Source organism: Sceloporus undulatus, unplaced genomic scaffold (genome assembly GCF_019175285.1).
Source record: "Sceloporus undulatus isolate JIND9_A2432 ecotype Alabama unplaced genomic scaffold, SceUnd_v1.1 scaffold_14, whole genome shotgun sequence".
Lineage (NCBI taxonomy): Eukaryota > Metazoa > Chordata > Lepidosauria > Squamata > Phrynosomatidae > Sceloporus > Sceloporus undulatus.
This window is the reverse complement of record NW_024802936.1, coordinates 4215487-4235436: the sequence shown is the minus strand read 5'-3', so window position 1 is coordinate 4235436 and position 19950 is coordinate 4215487. Positions and strand designations below refer to the sequence as shown.

The 19950-nt window shown below is 40.2% G+C and overlaps 1 protein-coding gene across 1 annotated transcript in view; it reads right to left on the bottom strand.

The window, feature by feature from the left end:
* LOC121917274 (receptor-type tyrosine-protein phosphatase mu-like) overlaps positions 1–19546 on the bottom strand; it is a 259269-nt gene extending 239723 nt beyond the window's left edge. Inside the window, exon 1 of the mRNA XM_042443057.1 lies at positions 19277–19546. Within this exon, the coding sequence (XP_042298991.1) occupies positions 19277–19349 (73 nt within the window). The 5' untranslated portion in view covers positions 19350–19546. The remainder of the gene's footprint in view (positions 1–19276) is intronic.
* Positions 19547–19950: the final 404 nt, after the last annotated feature.

Here is a 19950-nt window from a genome sequence, read left to right as displayed (position 1 = left end):
TCAAGCTGTCCAACTGCATACTGTTTTATAACGAAACTAATTAGTTTCATTCCTATCTGCCAGGCTTTGGTTCCAGGACCCATGTGGATACTCAAATCTGATTAAATACAATGGCACAGTAAAATGGTGTTCCTTATGTAAAATGGCAAAATCAAGGCTTGCTCTCTGGAATTTATTTATTTTTTAAAGATAGTTTCATCCATGCATGCAGGATCTGCACAGGACCAAATGTATAGAAATTCTGTTATTCTACCACAGTAGTTACAAGAATGACACCCCATATTCCTTACATGCCTAGATACTGCGTTGGCCCTTGTTCTGTTCTTACTTCTATGTACAGAAGGTAAGCCCAACTCATCTGTTAAAAAGACAGAAGTTCATATTTGCTATTTCATAGCCTTTCTCAGAAGCAAACAAATACTGTATAACTGATAGCCATTGGCAATAATTTTTGAGAACTCCTGGAGAACAAGAATAGTCCCAGCAGACTAGAGGAGGACAAACATTGTCCTCATCTTCAAAAATGGGAAAAAAGAGAATCCCAACATTTATCATCCAACTACCAGCTTGGCAGACAAAGGGAACGCAGTAGAAACAGCATATCTCGATTTTAGTAAGGCCTTTACCAAGGTCTTGCAAACAAGCTTTGAAATTTTTGCAAACAAGTTTGTAAAATGTGGGCTAGACAAAACAACTGTTACATGGATTTGTAATTGGTTGACTGGCCAAACCCAAAGGCTGAATGGGTCCTCTTCATCCTGGAAAGAAGCGACCAGCGGAGTGCCACAGTGTTCTGTCCTGAGACCAGTGCTATTCAACATCTTTATCAATGACTTGGATGAAAGAATAGAAGGCTTGATTATCAAATTTGCAGATGACAACAAATTAGGAGGAGTAGCTAATACCCCAGGGGACAAGACCAAAATTCAAGAAGACCTGAATTAATTAGAAAGCTGGGCCAAAGCAACCAAAATGCATTTCAACACAGAGAAATGTAAGGTATTTCACTTAAGGTGGAAAAATGAAATGCATAGATATGGGATGGAGGACACCTGGCTTAAGGAGACTACATGTGAAAGGGATCTAAGGCCTGTTACAGACAGCCAAAATAAAGCTGCTTCGAGTCACAGTGGAGGTATGGTGTTTCAATGATGCATGCGCCCTAAGAGTCCAGAAGTCACACCAAAGCCACACTCCAGCCCTAAGGGTTGGAGTGTGGCTTTGGTGCGACTTCTGGACTCTTAGGACGCACGCATCATTGAAACACCATACCTCCACTGTGACTCGAAGCAGCTTTATTTTGGCTGTCTGTAACAGGCCTAAGAGTCCTAATAGACCACAAATTGAACATGAGTCATCAGTGTGATGAGGCCAATGCAATTTTAGGCTGCATCAACAGAAATATAGTGTCTAGATCAAGGGAAGTAATAGTGCCATTCTATTCTTCTTTGGTCAGGCCCCACCTGGAATACTGTGTCCAGTTCAGGGCACTACCATTCAAAAGGGATGTTGACAAATTGGAGCATATCTGGAAACCATGCATTATGAAGAAAAGACTAGAACATGGACCAATGGATGCAAGTTGCAGGAAAAGAAATTCCATCTCAACATTAGGAGGAAGCTCTTAACAATAAGAGCTGTTTGACAGTGGAACACACTCCCTCAGAGTGTAGTGGAGTCTCCTTCCTTGGAGGTCTTTAAACAGAGGCTGGATGGCCATGTCGGGGATGCTTAGATTGTGATTTACTGCATGGCAAGGGGGTTGGACTGGATGGCCCTTTTCGTCTCCAACTCTAATGATTCTACGATTCTACGAACATAAACTCAGAGGGTACTATTCACCAAACTTTCTATGTTTATATCTGTAGTATTTATGCAGATCTGAATGTTCTACACAGCTGATATAAAAGCCAAAATGTAAATATTACCAAAATGTAAATATTACCATGACAACTAAAAAGAGCCTTTTGCAGATTTACCCTTGTTCCATTTGAGATTGTAAAAAAGTGTCTTAATATATTATTCTGTAACCTACAATTGGTTTCATGCGAATCTCTGGCTCATTTTAATACAAATGTACCATTGCCACCATGAATCTTGAACAGTAGAGCAAAATGTAATACAGTGTAGGTAATTTTATTTCAAATACAGGAAAAATATCCTGACAATATAACGGTTAACAGCCTTGTACTTGAAAAATAAGTGAACTTGCATAGCAGCAGCTATTCTTATCTATCCATGATGGCTGCCTGCTGTTGCTGTCAAATTCATACTGTGAGCATATTCATTTCAGGCCAATCAAAATATCTGATCTGGAAAATACCTGACCATATTTACAGAGGTACAGCCAGAATGGGAACAGAGTGGATGCAATGACCAATATGGAAAACTGGTCCACCCCACCTAAGGTGTTCCTACTCAAAAAAACAAAAGTGTAAATTTGTGACAGTTTTCCATTTACAAGTATACTGTTTGGGTTTTTTGTTTTTTTTTAAATAGAAACTTTACAGACTGGGAAGATTAGTGCTTCAAACTCTATCCATCTGATCAATTTAGCTCTGCACATCTAGGATCTCCTTAGAAGTTTCAATAAAGTACCCTTATTTGTTTAAGCTTTGTTATGCTTAAGTGATCCCAAAGAATAGGATGCTGCTTAGTTTTCTTTTTCCACAAGATTACTTAACTCTAAATTTCATCTAACTTTGAAAGCATCCAGCCTTATTCACTGCCACAATGAGTAAAGGTTTCAAGGGAGATTAATCTCTCAACCATCTTCACTTTTGTGATCTGTCTGAAATAGTTCTACCACTATAATCATAATTATGCCAGAAATGAGTTTACTTCTTTAAAATAAATACTTCCCTTCATTCTGTTCAGAATTTCAGGCCAGTGTCCAATTATGGACTTCAGCATAGTACAATAAAAGACAATTGATAAAATCTTTATTAATTAAAACATACACAATTTGAAATGTCTTGGTGTGGAAAGGTTAGTGCAAACTGCATTCATCTATTTAAGTAAATCAAGTCCCAAAGTGTGAAGAATCTCATGACTGTCCTTCTTTATGTTTAACTTTCAAATACCCTTTTTCCCTCAAGGAGGCAAATATAAACAGGTATGCTTCACATTTCTAATAACCCCTATGTTCCATGTATCAGCAAGGCACCACTGCAGTAACTTATGGAGTTAGGATCCTGCAAAGTCTCTTTACTAAAAAAGTCCACAAATCATAAAATTATTGCCTTCCAGAATACTGTCCTGTAAAGTCCAACACACAAACAGCCTAGTGGTTACAACTGGTAAAACATTTAAACTCCAAAATGAAATACAAATATAGCCCATTACAAAAAGTTGTCCTTCCATACCTCCTGCACACCTAATTTTAAACACCACTATCTAAATCAAAATTTTTGGCTCAATCCCTGTTCTCTGGAGAATAGCAACTTCATTAATTTCCATTCCTTTCGCTTATTCTAAGTCAAAACTTTAAGGGTGTAGCACCAACCTCTGGGATTCTACAACCAATGGGGTAAATCAATTTTAGGCTGCAGGGAACCATCCAATTAAAAAGATTGTATGTACAGCGCTGTGTAAATTTACAGCGCTTTATAAATAAAGTTTAATAATAATAATAATAATAATAGTTCAAAATGATTATTCTAGTGTCTTCAAATGGTTCTAGAATAGAGTAAGGGGCAGTGAAATAATAAATGTAACTATACTGATAAAAATTCTCGTGACCCATTCTTCACTAGTCATAAATCTTCAAGGAGTATTGCATAACACACTGCAATAATCAAACCAGGTGCTTACCAGAGTATTGAAGACCCTTCTCAGATTGTATCTATCTAGAAACATCCACAGCAGGCAAATCAGCCAAAATTTAGAGAAGAAGCTCAGAGCCGCAAAGGGCTCCAGCACTAAAACTGGATCTCCTAGTAGGCCCTCCACATTCGCTGGGATTAGGGACAAAGGACCCCCATGAAAATAGAAAAACCATACACACACACACACACACACACACAAAAAAAAAAAAAACCCCACTGTATTTTTACCTGAATCTTAGGACCAACAATGTAATGTGGTTGACCACTGGCCAGGGCTACAGCCCCTACCTTTGTCGGAAGGATAGATGTTTTTTCCATCCACCACCCCACCCATCCCACCTTTTTCATTCATCATTCATTCTTCTTCATTTATTCTCACCACTAGAATGTCTAAGGCCCATTAAGAATTCTTTAGGAATTTTTAGGTCCTCCAGCACAACTCTATGGACAACATCTGCCAGAAGTAAACTACAAAATGATGCTGGAAGATCTATAAATGCCTAGAGAAGTATTTTCTCTAGGAATCTCTAGGTCCTCCAATGCAACTCTATGGTTAATTTCTGGCAGAGTCATGCTGGAAGACTTAGAAATTCCTAGAGAGAACATATTAATCAAATTTGCAAATAATCAAAGCCCCAGATGTGGAAATCAGTTGTAGTCTGCACATCTTGTTTCCTGGGGAAAGGAACCCCAATCAACCTACAATAACTTTAAGACCTGAGAGAGCCTGATATGCACCTGCAATTTTCACTAATAACAAAGTTTCCATTAACGTCAATCAACAAATGTTTAAACCCATCTGTTTCCAGAAAAGAGTCTCAAGTTGATAAGAGGGGGCATGCCTCCAAATTCCCTTTTTAACAAATAACCAATTACAGTAATTGTAGTTGCATGATACTTCTATCTCACTAAGGCCCTAAGCAGATAAGCCAGGATAGCACAGGATGAGTTCACCTGGGTTGGTCCCCGGGGTGGGTACATCCCTGTGTCGGCCTGGCAACCCACTACTGGTAGGCACTCCTTAACTTTCTTCCCTATCACTCCTACCGGCAAGTCCCCTGTTACATGTTCCATGCAGAAACTGGGTGCTTGCCTGCACCCATGTGGCCAGACACCCCATTTCCGTGTCAATAGGGAGTGACAGCACTGAAAGGTAAGGAGCACACAAAGGCCATTTAAGCAGCCAGGGTTTGCAACTGAGTTTCCAGGAAACTCCACAGTAAATTGTGGGGGACCAATTGACTGTAAACCAGGTCAAAACATTGTTTACCCTGGGATCAGGCTGGAAACACAAGATAAGTGTCCTGTCTGCCACGATCTGACCCGATCATGGCCCTGCAGTTTTGGCTTACATTGTGTAAACAGGGGAACACAGGCTTCTGGGCCCATGCAGACATACCCCTAGTTTGGCCCTATGTTTTGTATCTCTGCTCAGATATGAAAGTGCATAAGGCTGAACCAGAGTAAGCAGGTGGCAGAAATTCTGAAAAAAGAAAAAGAGTTTGAGTTTGGGGTTTAAATTTTACCTAAGCTTTGCAGCTGTATTCTACCTATCTGTACTCTGGCATTCTTAGAAAGAGTTCAAATTATCTTTTACTCAAAACTTCAGATTCAGATTCTAGAATTCAATTAGGTTTCTAAATAAAAAGTTTATTTATTTATTTATTATGGTATTTATACCCCGCCCTTCAGCCCTAATGGTTCTCAGAGTGGCTTACAATTATTATTTTTAATAAGACGGTTCCCTGCCCTCAGGGTTACAATCTAAAAGACACGAAACACAAGGAGAAGGGAATGGTGGAGGGAAAGGGGATGAGGTCCAGTGGTTCTTCTCTCCCTCTGAGGCCTGGACCAAGGCAGATGGACTGGAGGGAGGGCTCTTCCTTCTAAAAACGTTAGCTCTGATTGATATGTATTCTTTCCCACTATACAGACATACACTTATGTACATACGATCTTGACTAAAAACAGCTCAACCAATTAAATCCATTCCAGCACTGTTTTTGCATGTATTGTCAGTGTTCTGAAAACCAAGTCAGAGGTAGGGGTATGGATACAAGAACCTCTCAAAAAGCTCATCCGAGTTGCTGGTAAATATTACAATTTAATTGCATCCATTTTTTTTTCTTTTCTCAACAATGTCTTCTAAAATTACATGTGCCATCAAATACAAAGCAGGTTCTCTTGTCCTCCATCTGTTTCCTCCATACAAAGCAACCCAACTGGAGGAAATATAAGCCTTGACCACATAATAACTCACTGACAAGGCAGTGAATGGGAAAATTTTGCAAAATTTGACAATACAGACAGCCAGGAGATACACTAGAGCAGCACTCATAATATAAACAATTAAGGAAATAACAGTCTCCCATAGAGCCAAACAGAGCCTGACAACAAGAAGGAAAGGAGTATTTAACAGCTTTATTAGACGTGCACATGCACTGCCATAGCAAATTACTTTTAATCCCAATCATATTACAGCTGCACAGTACACTTCAAGATGATCATTTTGAATGTCATTCAATATGTGTACAGGATTCTACAATGAGTTATAGATTTCTATCAAGCCACAATAATAAACTAAATCACATTTTACTGATAGACTATAACAATGAGTTCAATAATTTAGTTAAACCATAGCTTGTAGTAGTTGCAAGTGAACCCGTTGCCTATTTCAGGCTGACTTACCAAGTCAGTATGCTAGTCTAGATAATTAGTGTTGTGGGGTGTATCTGCACTACAAGTTACACTGATTTCATACAACTTTTAACTGTCACACCTCTATCCTAAGGAATCCTGGGATTTATAGTACAGTGAAGGTACCGAGGTATCCTGAGAACAGACAAACTGAGAATTAAAGCAGTTTCATTCTGTAGTGAAGAAAGTGCTCGCACTACCCTTCCCCTATCAAGAAAGTGGGCAAATGCTTTCCAGCAGAGAATTCTAAGTACTTGCAAGTACAAACTACAAACCTTATGTGTGGCTGTGACAATTAATGTGATATGAAACAGACAGAGCTATCTAGTGCAGATACATTAATGGAAGTTAAGAAAAGGCCTCCCACCATAGGCACCCAGCTGTGGGGCACTTAGTTTCCTAGCTGGAAACAGAGGAAAGAGCAGTAACTAAGCAGGTGAGCAAATAGGGAAGGCCAGTTATGTAATATCAAGTTTCTGACTCACTGGTATGCTAAACATAGACATTAAGGTAAAAATAGAAGCAATGGAGAATTCTCAGTCTTATCTTATTCATCCTTCTTATTTATCAATCTTCTTACAGTCAATCAATTACCAAAATTAATGAAACTATTGACTCCAAGCCATGAAAAAGTAATACTACTGCTGTCCTCAGCAGTGTTAAGACCTCATTTGAAGAACTATGTTTAATTGTGAGCTCATTTTAAGATGTTCAGAAACAGACTAAAATGCTTTATATGAGCTAATGATGATCCACATAAGCACTCTATACAACAGTTAACTGAATGGACAGTCATATACTTGGATGGCAAACTTCCATCCCATTTGTCTATGGATTCTAGTAGAGACATGCATTCCTACAGGACAATGGATTTCCAGCTGTACTGTCAAGCCATCTTAAACAGCCTTGCTATCATTCGTGTATTATTATTTTTCTAATTAAATTTTTATTGAGTTTTTACAATGAAACACATATAGTCTGTTTAACAATAACTAAAACAACAACAATTAACTCCAAGGGCCAAGGGTATGTATCCAATGAGTAATTATTCTGCAGCAGAATACACAAAATTAGTTCTCATTAAGAGCCAGAGAATCCAACTTGTCAAGTTGGAAAGTGTCCAGATATCTATCTGTGAAATGGGAGGTTGGATTCAGAGCGAGTGTTGATTTAACACAGATTATCATCACATGGAGGCTTACCATCCTTAAAACATGGCTAGATCATCCCTAAAGCGCAAGGGTGTGATTGCCAGTTGCGCTTGTCTCCTGTTATGAAATATCGTCATGGAAGAGTCCCGTTTGTGGAGCCGCCATTTGTCTGCATAACGATTCCATTATGCATAGAAATGGCGGCTCCGCGAACACTTTAATGATGGGGCTCCTCCATGATGATTTTATCACGGGAGACAAGTATGTCTGACAATCACACCCACATGCTTTAGGGAAGATCTAGTCATGTTTTGAGGATGGTAAGCCTCCGTGTGATGATCTCCATAGTTAATGAAGATCATCCAGTTTTCTTGAAATGTGTCAGACCTATTCATGTATTATTTTAAATCCTTAAGGTAGTGAGGTTAATGGCTATCACAAAACTATGGCTGTGTTCTTGTTCTGTAAAGACTATGCATCTACTCTGAGAAGAAGGCCTGCATAGCCTTCTTTTAAAAAATGACTGGTGTAACTACTTATCAAAAAAGAAAATTAGACCTGTAGAGAATATTCTATTTTACTTCTCCCAGCAGCATACTAACTGCTAAAGTCATCTCGTTTCCACCCCTCACAGATGACAATTACTTGTTTCTGTATGCCTTCAAATCATTTCCAATTTATGATGAGCCTAAGATGACCCACCAAAGGGTTTTCTTAGCATGGTTTATTCAGAATGGGGTTGTCATAGGCCCGATACAGACAGGCCAAAATAAAGCTGCTTCCGGACACTTTGGAGGTATGCTGTTTAAATTATGCATGCCTCCTAAGAGTCCGGAAGCTGTGCCAAAGCCATGATCCAGTCCTAAGGACTAGAGCGCAGCTTTGGCACAGCTTCTGGACTCTTAATACGCATGCATCATTTAAACAGCATACCTCCAAAGTGACCCAAAGCAGCTTTATTTTGGCCTGTCTGTATGGGGCCATAGTCTTTTTCTGAGGACCAATAGGTTTCCATGGCTGAGCGAGCATTCAAATCCTGGTCTCCTACAGTCCCAGTCCAGCACTCAAACCACTTATACTATGGTCACTCTCACGGACATTTAAAATAATAGCATAAATCTACTAGTAAATAAAGTTTTTAAGTAGTTAGCTTAGGCCCAAAACACACTACAATAATCCAGTTTGAGACCTCTTTCACTGCCCTGGCTCAGTGCCAGGGAATTCTGGGAACTGTAGTTTTGTGAGACACTTCTCTGCCAGAGAGCTCTATTGCCACAACAAACTACACTTCCCAGAATTCACCAACACTGAGTCAGGGCAGTTAAAGTGGTCTAAAACTGGATTGTTTCTGCAGTGTGTTTTGGACCTTAGTTAGCTTCATTTGATTATTCTAAACATTTTCTTCCAAAGCCCTTAATTTCCACTAATTCAGTCTTTGCAATTCATTGTTAATGCCACAGGATAGGACCCAGTCCAACACATCGCTGCAAAGTGTTAGCCTGGGTGTGATGACACTGGATACATTTTTATATTGCTATACTTTAGCTAACTGCCCTTCGCTTTCAAAACATTCCAAATATTCTTTTCTTTCTACATTCCTTCAACATTCTATGATATAAGCAAAATACATGCCTATTTCATCACGTTTTAAAGCACAGTTCCAAGGGTGAACCATGTGATTACTAGCATATTTAAAGGCAACCACATGGAGGGAAATCAACAACACTCCCACTGAACATTACATCTAAGTTCCAGAAACATATTTGGGGTGTACCCAGAGGAATTCTCGTACCCAGTGGAATTCTTGACTTTTTCTTGCAGTACAAAACGTCTCCTACTGTATCAGAAACTGATTTTTCCCTCAGTTCCAAGAGGAGATTTTTATTCAGCATTGTTACCACAAAAATACAGGTCCAAAGTCTTTCTTAAAAAAACAGAACTAGGTCGTAAGGTCCTAGCTGTAATATTTCAGACCAAAGGTGATTTCAATCCAATTTCAAATCCACATTTTAGTAGCTCTGCTTCCATAATGCGTAGCTCTCAATGAAGCCGTTTCCCAGAATTATAGACAAAATTATTTTCTTAGCAGATTGCTGTTGACTTATTCAAGGAACACTCTAAGAAAAACAGATTATCAGTTACTGTTACAGTACCACTGCAGCAAACATGTGCAATTATCTTTGCCTATATCTATCTCTCTATTATTAAGCCACCAGCAAAGTGTGTGTGTGTTTGTGTCAAGTTGACAATCAACTTATGGCTACTCAATGAATTTCATAGGATTTTCCTAAGCAAGGAATACTCAGAGATAATTTTGCCAGTTCCATCCTCTGAAATATAGGAGATAAATAGCAAGGAAATAAATTATTACATATTACTGCAAGGTTTGCATGGCCCCTACTCTTTGTGGTTTATTTTTCTTCAGATAAAAAGGTACACAACTTGCATACCATCAAGTTTTCAAATCATTCCAAATGCCTTAAATACTTTTTTTTCATGTCTCAAGCTCAAAAATGTACCAAGTTCAGTAAACTCACATTACAATCCTGGCTTAGGAATGTGGATTTAGAGATGCAGCTACACCTAGTGATCAGCAGTAGATCACAGCAAACAAAATTCCATAAACTGAAATCCTCCATACACTGACGCAAGCATTCAAATAAAAATGCAATGAGAGAAACAAAGAATATCAGGGAGGAAAAGACTGTTGTTATTGTTCAGTAAAACAGATACCTATATCAAGAAACTACTAATGAATCAAAGAGGATACAGTGAAAATTTATATAACACAATGCCTATCAGAAACAGTTTATTTTTACATCCATCTGTTCACACAAAACAAATAATTAAAAGTCATTTATTTTGCATCATGTGGTGCTTGTGTATACTTACTGTTTTAAACAACATGATTAGCTGGAACAATACAATTCTTAGCAGCATTAAATCAAAACAAATAAGAAGTCAAAGATTCAGAGAGCCAATTCAGGGCCAAAATACACTGTAGAAATAACCCAATTTGAGAGCGCTTTAACTGCCCTGGTTCAATGTTAGCAAATTCTAGGAACTGTAATTTTGTGAGACATTTAGCTGTCTCTGTCAGAGAGCTCTGGTGTTGTAAGAAACTCCACTTCCCAGAATTCCCTAGCACTCAGACAGGGCAATTAAAGCTGTCTCAAACTAGATTATTTCTGCAGTGTGTTTAGGCTCTCAGGTATGCATTAAACCCCTTACCACAATCAGCCCTGCTGGTGCACTGAATAGCAAATCTTCAAAACTGCTTTTGAATACTCTCTTCGGTATTCAAAGATACCGTTATAGGGCATTGAGGCTGTTGAAGAAACGTAAGTCCCAAATAGCTGAAAGTGTGGCAGAATTAGCCATACCTTTGGATTCTGGGCCCTCATATTTTTCGTTTTATTTCAAAGGTACTTTTTTCACCAACTGTAAGAATTATAAAACAGACTACAGAAATAAATGTTTAATATGAAATAGGTCATTCTAAAAAACACTTAACGTATGGCAAGGCCACCACTAAAAGCAGTGGCTTTTAAAAGGAACTGCAAGAACGTTTGGGTCAACCCAGTTAGTTTATTATATCTTAGTTTAGTTCCCAAAAGGGAAGTCAGCTGCTACTCACACATCATAACTGACTGGAATATTTTCTCAGCTGAACAATAAAGGAAAATGCAGTATTTGTTGTTCCACTGTTGTTCTATAGTCACCACAGTTACATAATTCAAATACGTGCTCCGTGTTCTGTAGCTATACTACAAATTCAGCCACTGCATTTGTCAATCCGTTAGATTATGTCAGCATGAAACACTTTATTTAAAAATGTACACAGATATATTGTTTGGTTATTTCAAGGCACTGTAATTTTTCTTCCAGAGTTTGATAACTAAACTGTGAGACCAAAGATATATTATAGGAGTTCTTCAGTATAATTACATGCGTGTAATATACTGTAGGGTATACTTTTCTCTTCTATATTATCATAATAACAGTGCCATTTTAATCAGTGACTGAAGATAAAACTTTAATTTTTTAATAAGTAACACAAGACAAATCTGATATGGTTTCACCATTAAAATCATCATATAAGTATAGAGAAAGATAAAATATAGATGAAGTATTAGGAAAGGGGAAGAGAGCTGTGCATGAAATTGCCATCAGTAGAACACCAGTTGAAATAAAACTAGGATCCAATGGTTAGTTTTAGCAATTTTGACAGCCTTCATCACCTATTTGGGATGGAAGTGACTGGAATCTAACTTCAACCTTCTCTATCCTGACCAAAATATGGCTGGCTCTGACAAATCTTAGGTATACAAGCAAAAATTTTATATGTAGCAGTACAAACCACCCAGGGATCACTGTCCCTCTCAACAAACAGCCCGCTTCATCAGATGCACAAAACAAGCTGAGGGGAGGTGCGCAAAGACTTGTCCACCCCTACAACAATAACTTACAATTTGCATATGTGAACAGTTTGTGAAGTATCATAACAATGTTTTTTACTGAGGTCGGGTATAAGGTCTTCATCCAGCAATGGTGCATCAAATGTATATTATTAGCCAGGTATTGAGAACGAAAGTGGCATATGAATGCAAAGGCAATACAAGCAGTAATTTTCTACATAGCAAACATTTCCACCTACACTGCATCCCACCATCTCCTACAGTGCTCCTGTTCAGCGGATAAACATTACATCTGCTCATGAGCATAAACTGTACAAGCTGCATGCTCTAAGCTTGTGGTAAACAAAGTATGCTGCTTGTGCCTACGTGTACTGTTGTTGTTATAGAGCTTCAATTCAATTCTGAATTATGGCAATTCTTTCATAGGGTCTACTTGGCAAGAGGCATGCCACTGCTTTCCTCTAAAGCTGAGAGAATATGACATGCCTGAGATTACGCAAGGGGTTTCCACAGTTTAGTGGGGATCTGAACCTGGTCTCCTAGACTCCTAGCCCAGCACTCAAACTACTACACCATAGCCCTAACCTATGTGTACTGGGTCCTATCAAAACACCCAACATATGTGGTTCACCAGGAGCAATAGTAACATATTGAAGAATTGTCCAGATGGCATAGTTCCAATTACTTCTCATGTCAGGAACTTCTCATGTTACTTCTCACACAGGGGTTGTGAGTCAGCCTTTAGGTATGTTCTACTCTCACCTACAGTTCATATGCCCTATAGTAAGCTCATAAAGGTAATGGTAGTCCCTTTGACATGAATGCCTAGTTGATACTGACTGTAGGGGACAGTGCTCATCTTTGTTACTAAGCCAACGAGACAGCGTTATCCGAGGACTGCTCTGGTGCAGCATGACTGCACCAAATGCTGTTACCTTCCCACCAAAGTGATACCTATTTATCTACTTGCATTTACATGCTTTCTAACTGCTAGGTTGTCAAAAGCTGGGACTAATGATGGGAGCTCACCCCATCATGTGGCACTTGGGCCTCAAACTGCGACCTTCCGATCTTCCAATTGTCAGAATTGGCATCTTAACCACTAAGCCATCGCATGTGTTTAAATGCATCGAAACTTGTTTACAGAACCGAAGCTTAACCTTTAGAATTTTTTTATCCATAGCACTATATCAATTTCCCAATTAATGGTATGCCTACTTGTATTTAACATATATCTTTTTATTGGAAATCATTTTGCCTCAATACCACAGCATGTATCATTTCCAACAAACTGCCATACTGCATACTCCTCATATTAGCACTACCCACTTCAGTGTACTCCTCATATTAGCACTATCCACTATCACAATATCCTCACACATAGCACTATCTGCTAATACTACAAATTTAAGCCAGAAATACGCAAAGTGTGGCCTTGCGGCCACATGCATTACCCCACAAGGCTCTTTTAGTGTTCCACCCCTTCTACTCCCTACCCTACTACTGGCAATAAAGAGCCACCTGCCTGTCCTAAAATTCCCCAGGAACTTAGGTCCACCTTTTAAATAGGTTTCAAAACTCTCTCTGATATTTAACACCCCAAAATATGATTATTTTTTCCCCCAGAGAACTGGATTTCCATCCCCTCTGAGGGATTTTTTGGAATTTCTGGCAGTGTCTACAGATCCTCAGAGGGTACTAGGAACAGAAAGATGGGCCCTAAACAGGTCACATATGCCCACCCTTGTTTTAAATACTGGCTTGATGTTAAAAAAAATAATTGTTATTGCTTTTGCAGATGATACACTAAAAAGTAGATCAGAGAAAGCAAATGATGAAACATCAAACTAAATTAAAGGTATTGCAGTTGATCCCGCCAGCCTGTCAAACACAAAGGGATCCATCCCTTTTCTTTTATACTCTTGCACATAATGCTAGACCTAGTTACAAGAAGCCCATAAATCTACCTTTGACAGCAGATATAAAAATCCAAACCTCAGGTGCTCTGCCAGAAAACACAGTAAAGATTTGTGAGGATTCCAGCCACACTATTGAAATATTAGGCAGTAATCCTAACTGGTGTGAATAGGTGGTTTCAGGATTGCAGCATCAGTTGGCATACAACATGCCTGCCAACTGTATGACACAAAATAACTGAGCAGCCTAATAACAGGTCTCTGCAGCTCCAGGACAGTTTGTGTTATAACAAAATGCACCACTTTTCTGAAGAGTGTTTGATATGTAACACTATTAAAAAAGCAAGGCTTTTATAGAAATGCACTGCTTTCAATTCCATTATCATTCTCTCAGTCTTCTGTTACCACTGATGTCTGACAGAAAACACATGTCTAAACCTTTCACTTTATACAAAACCCAACATTTATGATTACATATTTTCTGGTATTTCTTCAGTTGTGAAGCCTATTTTTATCTGAATAAAATTGTTTTGAAAAGTTTGTTTTGTCTGGCCTGGACAATTTGCCAAAGAAATTAACCATCGTAACTTTCAACGTATGTTAACTTTTATTTATTATCATACTCACTATAATCATAAAGATGTCAATGTTAAAAGGCATACTAACTATGTTAAAATTCCAGATATACTTGTCTGGAAGTAATATATGTTTAGAATGAAGATGTGGCAGGGGGTCAGATTAGGCGATCCTTATGGCCCCTTCCAATTCTAAGATTGTACAATACTAATTTTTTGGCATATTTTTATTTCAAGGATTTATATCCCCCCTTTCTCCCACAATGGGATTCAATAATAGAATCTTGAATACTAGCATCTCAAAGCTATCTCTAACCATCGGCTTTTACAAAATGACGTGAACTTGGACAACAATCACAACTATTTTTTAGGCAATCCACTGAACTGTGATTAACGACAACTTGTTGTTGTTTGTCCTTAAGTCATTTCTGATTTATGGCAACCCTAAGAAGAACCCTATCATGGGATTTTCTTGGCAAGATTTGTCTTCTTCTGAGTCTGGGAGAGGGTGACTTGCACAAGATCGCTTAGTAGGTTTCCATGGCAAAGTGGGGCTTCAAACCCTGGTCTCCAGCATTGTGATCCAACACTACAAGTCACTACACTACAGAGCCTTTGAAGATGATGATTATTTTCATTATTATATTTAGCCGTTCTTCATTGTATAACCTTTCTGGGACATAATCGTCGGTGGGGGTGGGCATGAGCAGAAAATAACATTTAAAAACTGATTAAAAGTTTTATTTTCTGTTGTTAAGCTTTCATAAAAATTCTGAAAAAGAGCTGAACAATTAATGAAATAATTGACTTTTTAAACTTGTACCTATAGGATTTATTTTTTGTGCAAGTAGAAGAACTGTACTGTAAAAAAAGTCAATAATTTTATTAATTGTTCAGTTCACACAATGAAGAAGGGCTGAATATAAAAATGAACATAATCCTTATCTTGTAATGAGCCAGTGTTTCTTTGAATCTACTGAAAGATGTGGACACCCTCCTCACCCCCCAAAAAATGCACATAAACACAAGTTTCAAATTGGATCACAGGTTAAGAACCACATAATAAAATTCAATCTACATTGTTAAATATATAAAGCTACAAACATGCAATAGTATTTTTTCCAATCTGTGGTCTACGGACTGTTTAGTTTTATTGTGATACTATACATTTTCTTTGTTCAACAGGACATGGTCACCCACAGAACTGAAATTATACACTGAATGAAGCTCTTGTGTGCATTAACACAGTAGGTTTTGTCAACAGTTAGTTTACCCTGAAATGTGACAACTACCTCTGGGCATTTTAATGGTGAAGCATAACCCCAGAAAGCACAATTTCACTGTATGTCAGAGGACAATAAAAACCATACAATGGTTATATTTCCATAGTCTGCACTTGCCCACAGCCTGCACTTGAATTAGTAGTGCTTACTTGAAAGCTTGCCATTTTGCCCAGATATTGGCTCACACAGCAGCCAAAACAAATCTTGTTTAGTATAGGACAAGGCACCCCTTGACTAGAATAGCCAATACAAAGAGTACATGTGGATGAGTAGAAACAATTTTCATTTCTGTCAGGAGCAAAGGATACTAACATCACAGTCAAGAAGTACAGAAGTGACACTGTGAAAGTATTAAGAAGGGTGGGCGATAAATTTTAATGGCTGGCTTTCTCACCCACTTGTGTACATGAAAACTACTATTCCCCTCAATGGCTGAGGGGTCTTGTATGATGGCAATGAAATATACACAATCTAAGTAAGAACCAAATGAAGTATGGACTCAAGAGTCTTCCAATAACAGGAACGCTGTAAGTAAAGTTTCCTAATTCGCAGCTACATATAGGCTCACTTGAAACCAGAGAAGGGAGCAAGGGAGAGCATTTCCCTCAGTGCTATATTTCATAATAAAGCAAACCTCTGAAACACTGCTTTCCTAATGAACCTCCTGACTTATCTGCAAATGTATGAGAGAAGTTTGAGAGAACACAGGCGGCTTTTATACACAGAGCGTTCCTGGAACATTCCATTAAACCAATATGTGTTTATAGAAGAAAATCCATGAGTGTGGATTTCTGCAAGCCAAAATTTGGCTACACAAGGGTGTTGCTTCTGCTGTACACAAGCACTACTTAATGCAACAAAACACCAAGTTCCCTGCAGCTGAGGCGGCCAGGGAGTCCTACTTCCTCTCCTGATCAAAGCACGTAGAACATGGAGCCCAGATGTCTTCAATTTCTGTCATTGGCTTTTATAGTTCAAACTTCATGCAGGGAAGGAAGGAAAAAAAGCTCTAAATGAACTGAAGTTACTCATTCCTTCCAACTATGTCAACGCACTGTTTCGCAAGCCAGTTTACAAATCAAAATAAGGAGGTTTTGGGTCACCATCCCTCACTATTCTCTCTCATACACCCACTGGGACTGCATCCACACTGCAGAAATAATCTAGTTTGAGACCGCTTTAACTCTCATGGTTCAATGCTATGGAGTTCTGGGAATTGTAGCTTTGTGAGACACAGCCATCTCTGTCAGACAGCTCTGGCACCACAACAAACTACAGATCCCAGGATTCCTTAGAAGGTAACTGTGGCAGTGGTGTCAAACTGGATTATTTCTGCATATGTCTTAACAAAATTATAGATACCAGTGCGGATGCAGTGTGTGGTTTTGTTATGAAAGGCGATCCTCTGAAGGAGAGTAACAGCAGGATGCCTGAAGGCAGCGGACCCACCAGGTAGATCTTTATTTATTTATTTATTTATATGCCTCAATGATCAACTGCTGTCACTATTTGGCAGATGTCAAAGCCTGACAAGAAAAAAGTGAAGGAAACTGGAGAACCCACCCTGCTTCCCTGCTGTTGTCCTCAAGCTGTCCTGACCCTCTCTTCTTTCAGGCTTATCAACCATTTGGGATGCCAAATATCACATCACACACACACACAAAGATATTATGAAAGACACCATTTCCTATGCCATCGTTTTGCCAAGTTCTACTAAGGGCTGGTCCACAACTCAAGTTTTAGAGAGAAGACTTGACCTCCATATCTTAGGGTGCCTCCACCAACAGGGCTGCATCCTCATTGCAGAAATAATCCAGTCTGACACCACTTTAACAGCCATAGCTCCATCATATGGAATCCTAAAATGTGTAGGTTGTTTACAGTCCTGGCTCTCTTTCTTTCTCTTTTCTTCCCCCAGCCAAGGACTGGCTCTCTCTACATACATCCTCACTGTAGAAATAATCTGGTTTGACAACACTTTCAACTGCCATGGCTCCCTGCTATAGTCGTGGCACCAGAGGTTTCAGACAGTGAAGGCTAAATGCCTCACAAAACTACAAATCCCAGAATTCCTCAGCATTGAGCCAGGGCAGTTAAAACTGTGTCAAACTGGATTATTTCTGCAGTGCAGATGCAGCCAAAGTCTACCTGGTGGGGAAGAGAAAAAGTTTTCTTGGCAAGATGGGTTCAGAGAAGGTTTGCCAATGCCATTTCCTGAGGCTGAGGGGCTGTGGCTGCATCCACACTGCAGAAATAATCCAGTTTGATACTGCTTTAACTGCCGTGGCTCAATGCTATGGAATACACATTTAAGTCCAAAAGAACCACTGCAGAAATAATCCAGTTTGAGAGCGCTTTAACCGGCCTGGCTCAGTGCTAGGGAATCCTGGGAATTGTAGTTCATTGTGGCACCAGAGCTCTCTGACAGTGAAGGCTAAATGGCTCACAAAACTACAGTTCCCAGAATCCCCTAGCATTGAGCCAGGGCAGGTGAAGAAGCGGTCTCAGACCAGATTGTTTCTGCAGTGTGTTTTGGACCTTATTCCGTCAGAGAGCCCTGGTGCCACAACAAGCTACAGATCCCAGGGTCCCACAGTGGCAGTTAAAAGGGGTGTCAAACCGGATTATTTCTACTGTGAGGAAGCAGAGAGAGTCGATCCTTAGCTGGGGGAAGAAAAGAGAAAGAAGAAAGAGAGTCAGTCAGGGTTGTGAAAAAGAAAACCCTCCCTGCTGGACAGCTGTCAAAACTTGAAGAAAGTTTTTTTAGGGAGGTTCCGATTTAAGCACAAAGCTCTGCATTTAGACACAAAAATGAATCGCTCCAGGCTTCTTCTGGACTGATTTCGCACCAGAGAAACTAACGGATCCCTCCAACTTCTTCTTCCTTTTCCAAGTTCCAGGCGTCGGGGCTCCTTCCTTTCCGCTTTGTTTCCTCTACTCAGCAAAAAGGTCAAAAGGAGAAAGGAAAGGGGAGGGGGGTAATAAAAACTCACCAATCCCCCCCCAAAAAACCCCACAACAAAGTCTCTCCAAATTAACCTCTCCTGGGTCTTCAGTCCAAATATTTTTGTGTGTATGGAAGACACTTCAAACCCATTCTTACCTGTGAAGTGGGGGGGGGGGAGGCCCCCCAAATCCCCCCCCCCAACCAACTTTTCTCTGAATCCCCCCCCCCCCCAAACAGCAGCATTTCTTGGGTCTTACAAAGAAGTGCAAGCCCTGGGTGACTGGGTTGTGTCCATACTGGGTAAATAACCCGTTTTGGCACCGCTTTAACTCTTTGCTATGGAATTCTGGGAGTTGGAGTTTGTTGTGGGGCCCAGTGGTTAAAGCGGTGCCAAAACGGGTTATTCCCCCAGTGTGGACCCATCCTAAGTTTGGTGCTGTCAGCCCCTTCCTTCTTCCTTACCTGCGAAGGTCTCGGCGGAGGCTGCCTGCAAAAGTCCAGCCAAAGTCAGGAGCCAAGTTCCAACTCTGCCCATATTCCCTCCAAAGGGGCCGGAGAGGGCGAGCCAAGAGGGGCTCCTTTCTGGCCCCAGAAGCGGCGCCAGGGAGCCTGCCTCCTCTTCCCCTGTTGCGCTCCGTCTCCACAGTCTTCTTCTCCTCTCCCTTCCCCAGCCTCCTCCTCCTCCTCCTCCTCCAGCCGCTCTCTCCCTCTCCTTCGTCCCGGCCGCGAGTGACTCGCGTTCCCCCGCCGCCGCCGCCGCCGCCGCCGCCGCCAGGGAAGCAGCAGCGAGCGCAATCGGCCGCCAAGTCACGCCCAGCAGAGACACCGCCGCCATTCCGCCGCTAGAGGGCCCTCTCCTCTCCTCCTCTCGCTCCCCAGAAAGTGGAAATGGCGCCTTTTTCTCGCCTCTGAGGGGACTCTTTCTGGGGGAGGGAATGAAGGAGATAAACAGGGGTTCCCCTCATGAGGGAGGCCAAAATGGGGAAGGAGAAGCCTGGGTATGATAGCCCTCTATTAACTGAATGGGTGTCATGTTGTTGTGGAGGAGGGAGCAAGCTTGTTTTCTGCTGCTCCAGGGAATCTGAAAGGCTGAGGGGACTCTGAGGGAGGGAATAAAGAAGATAAACAGAGATTCC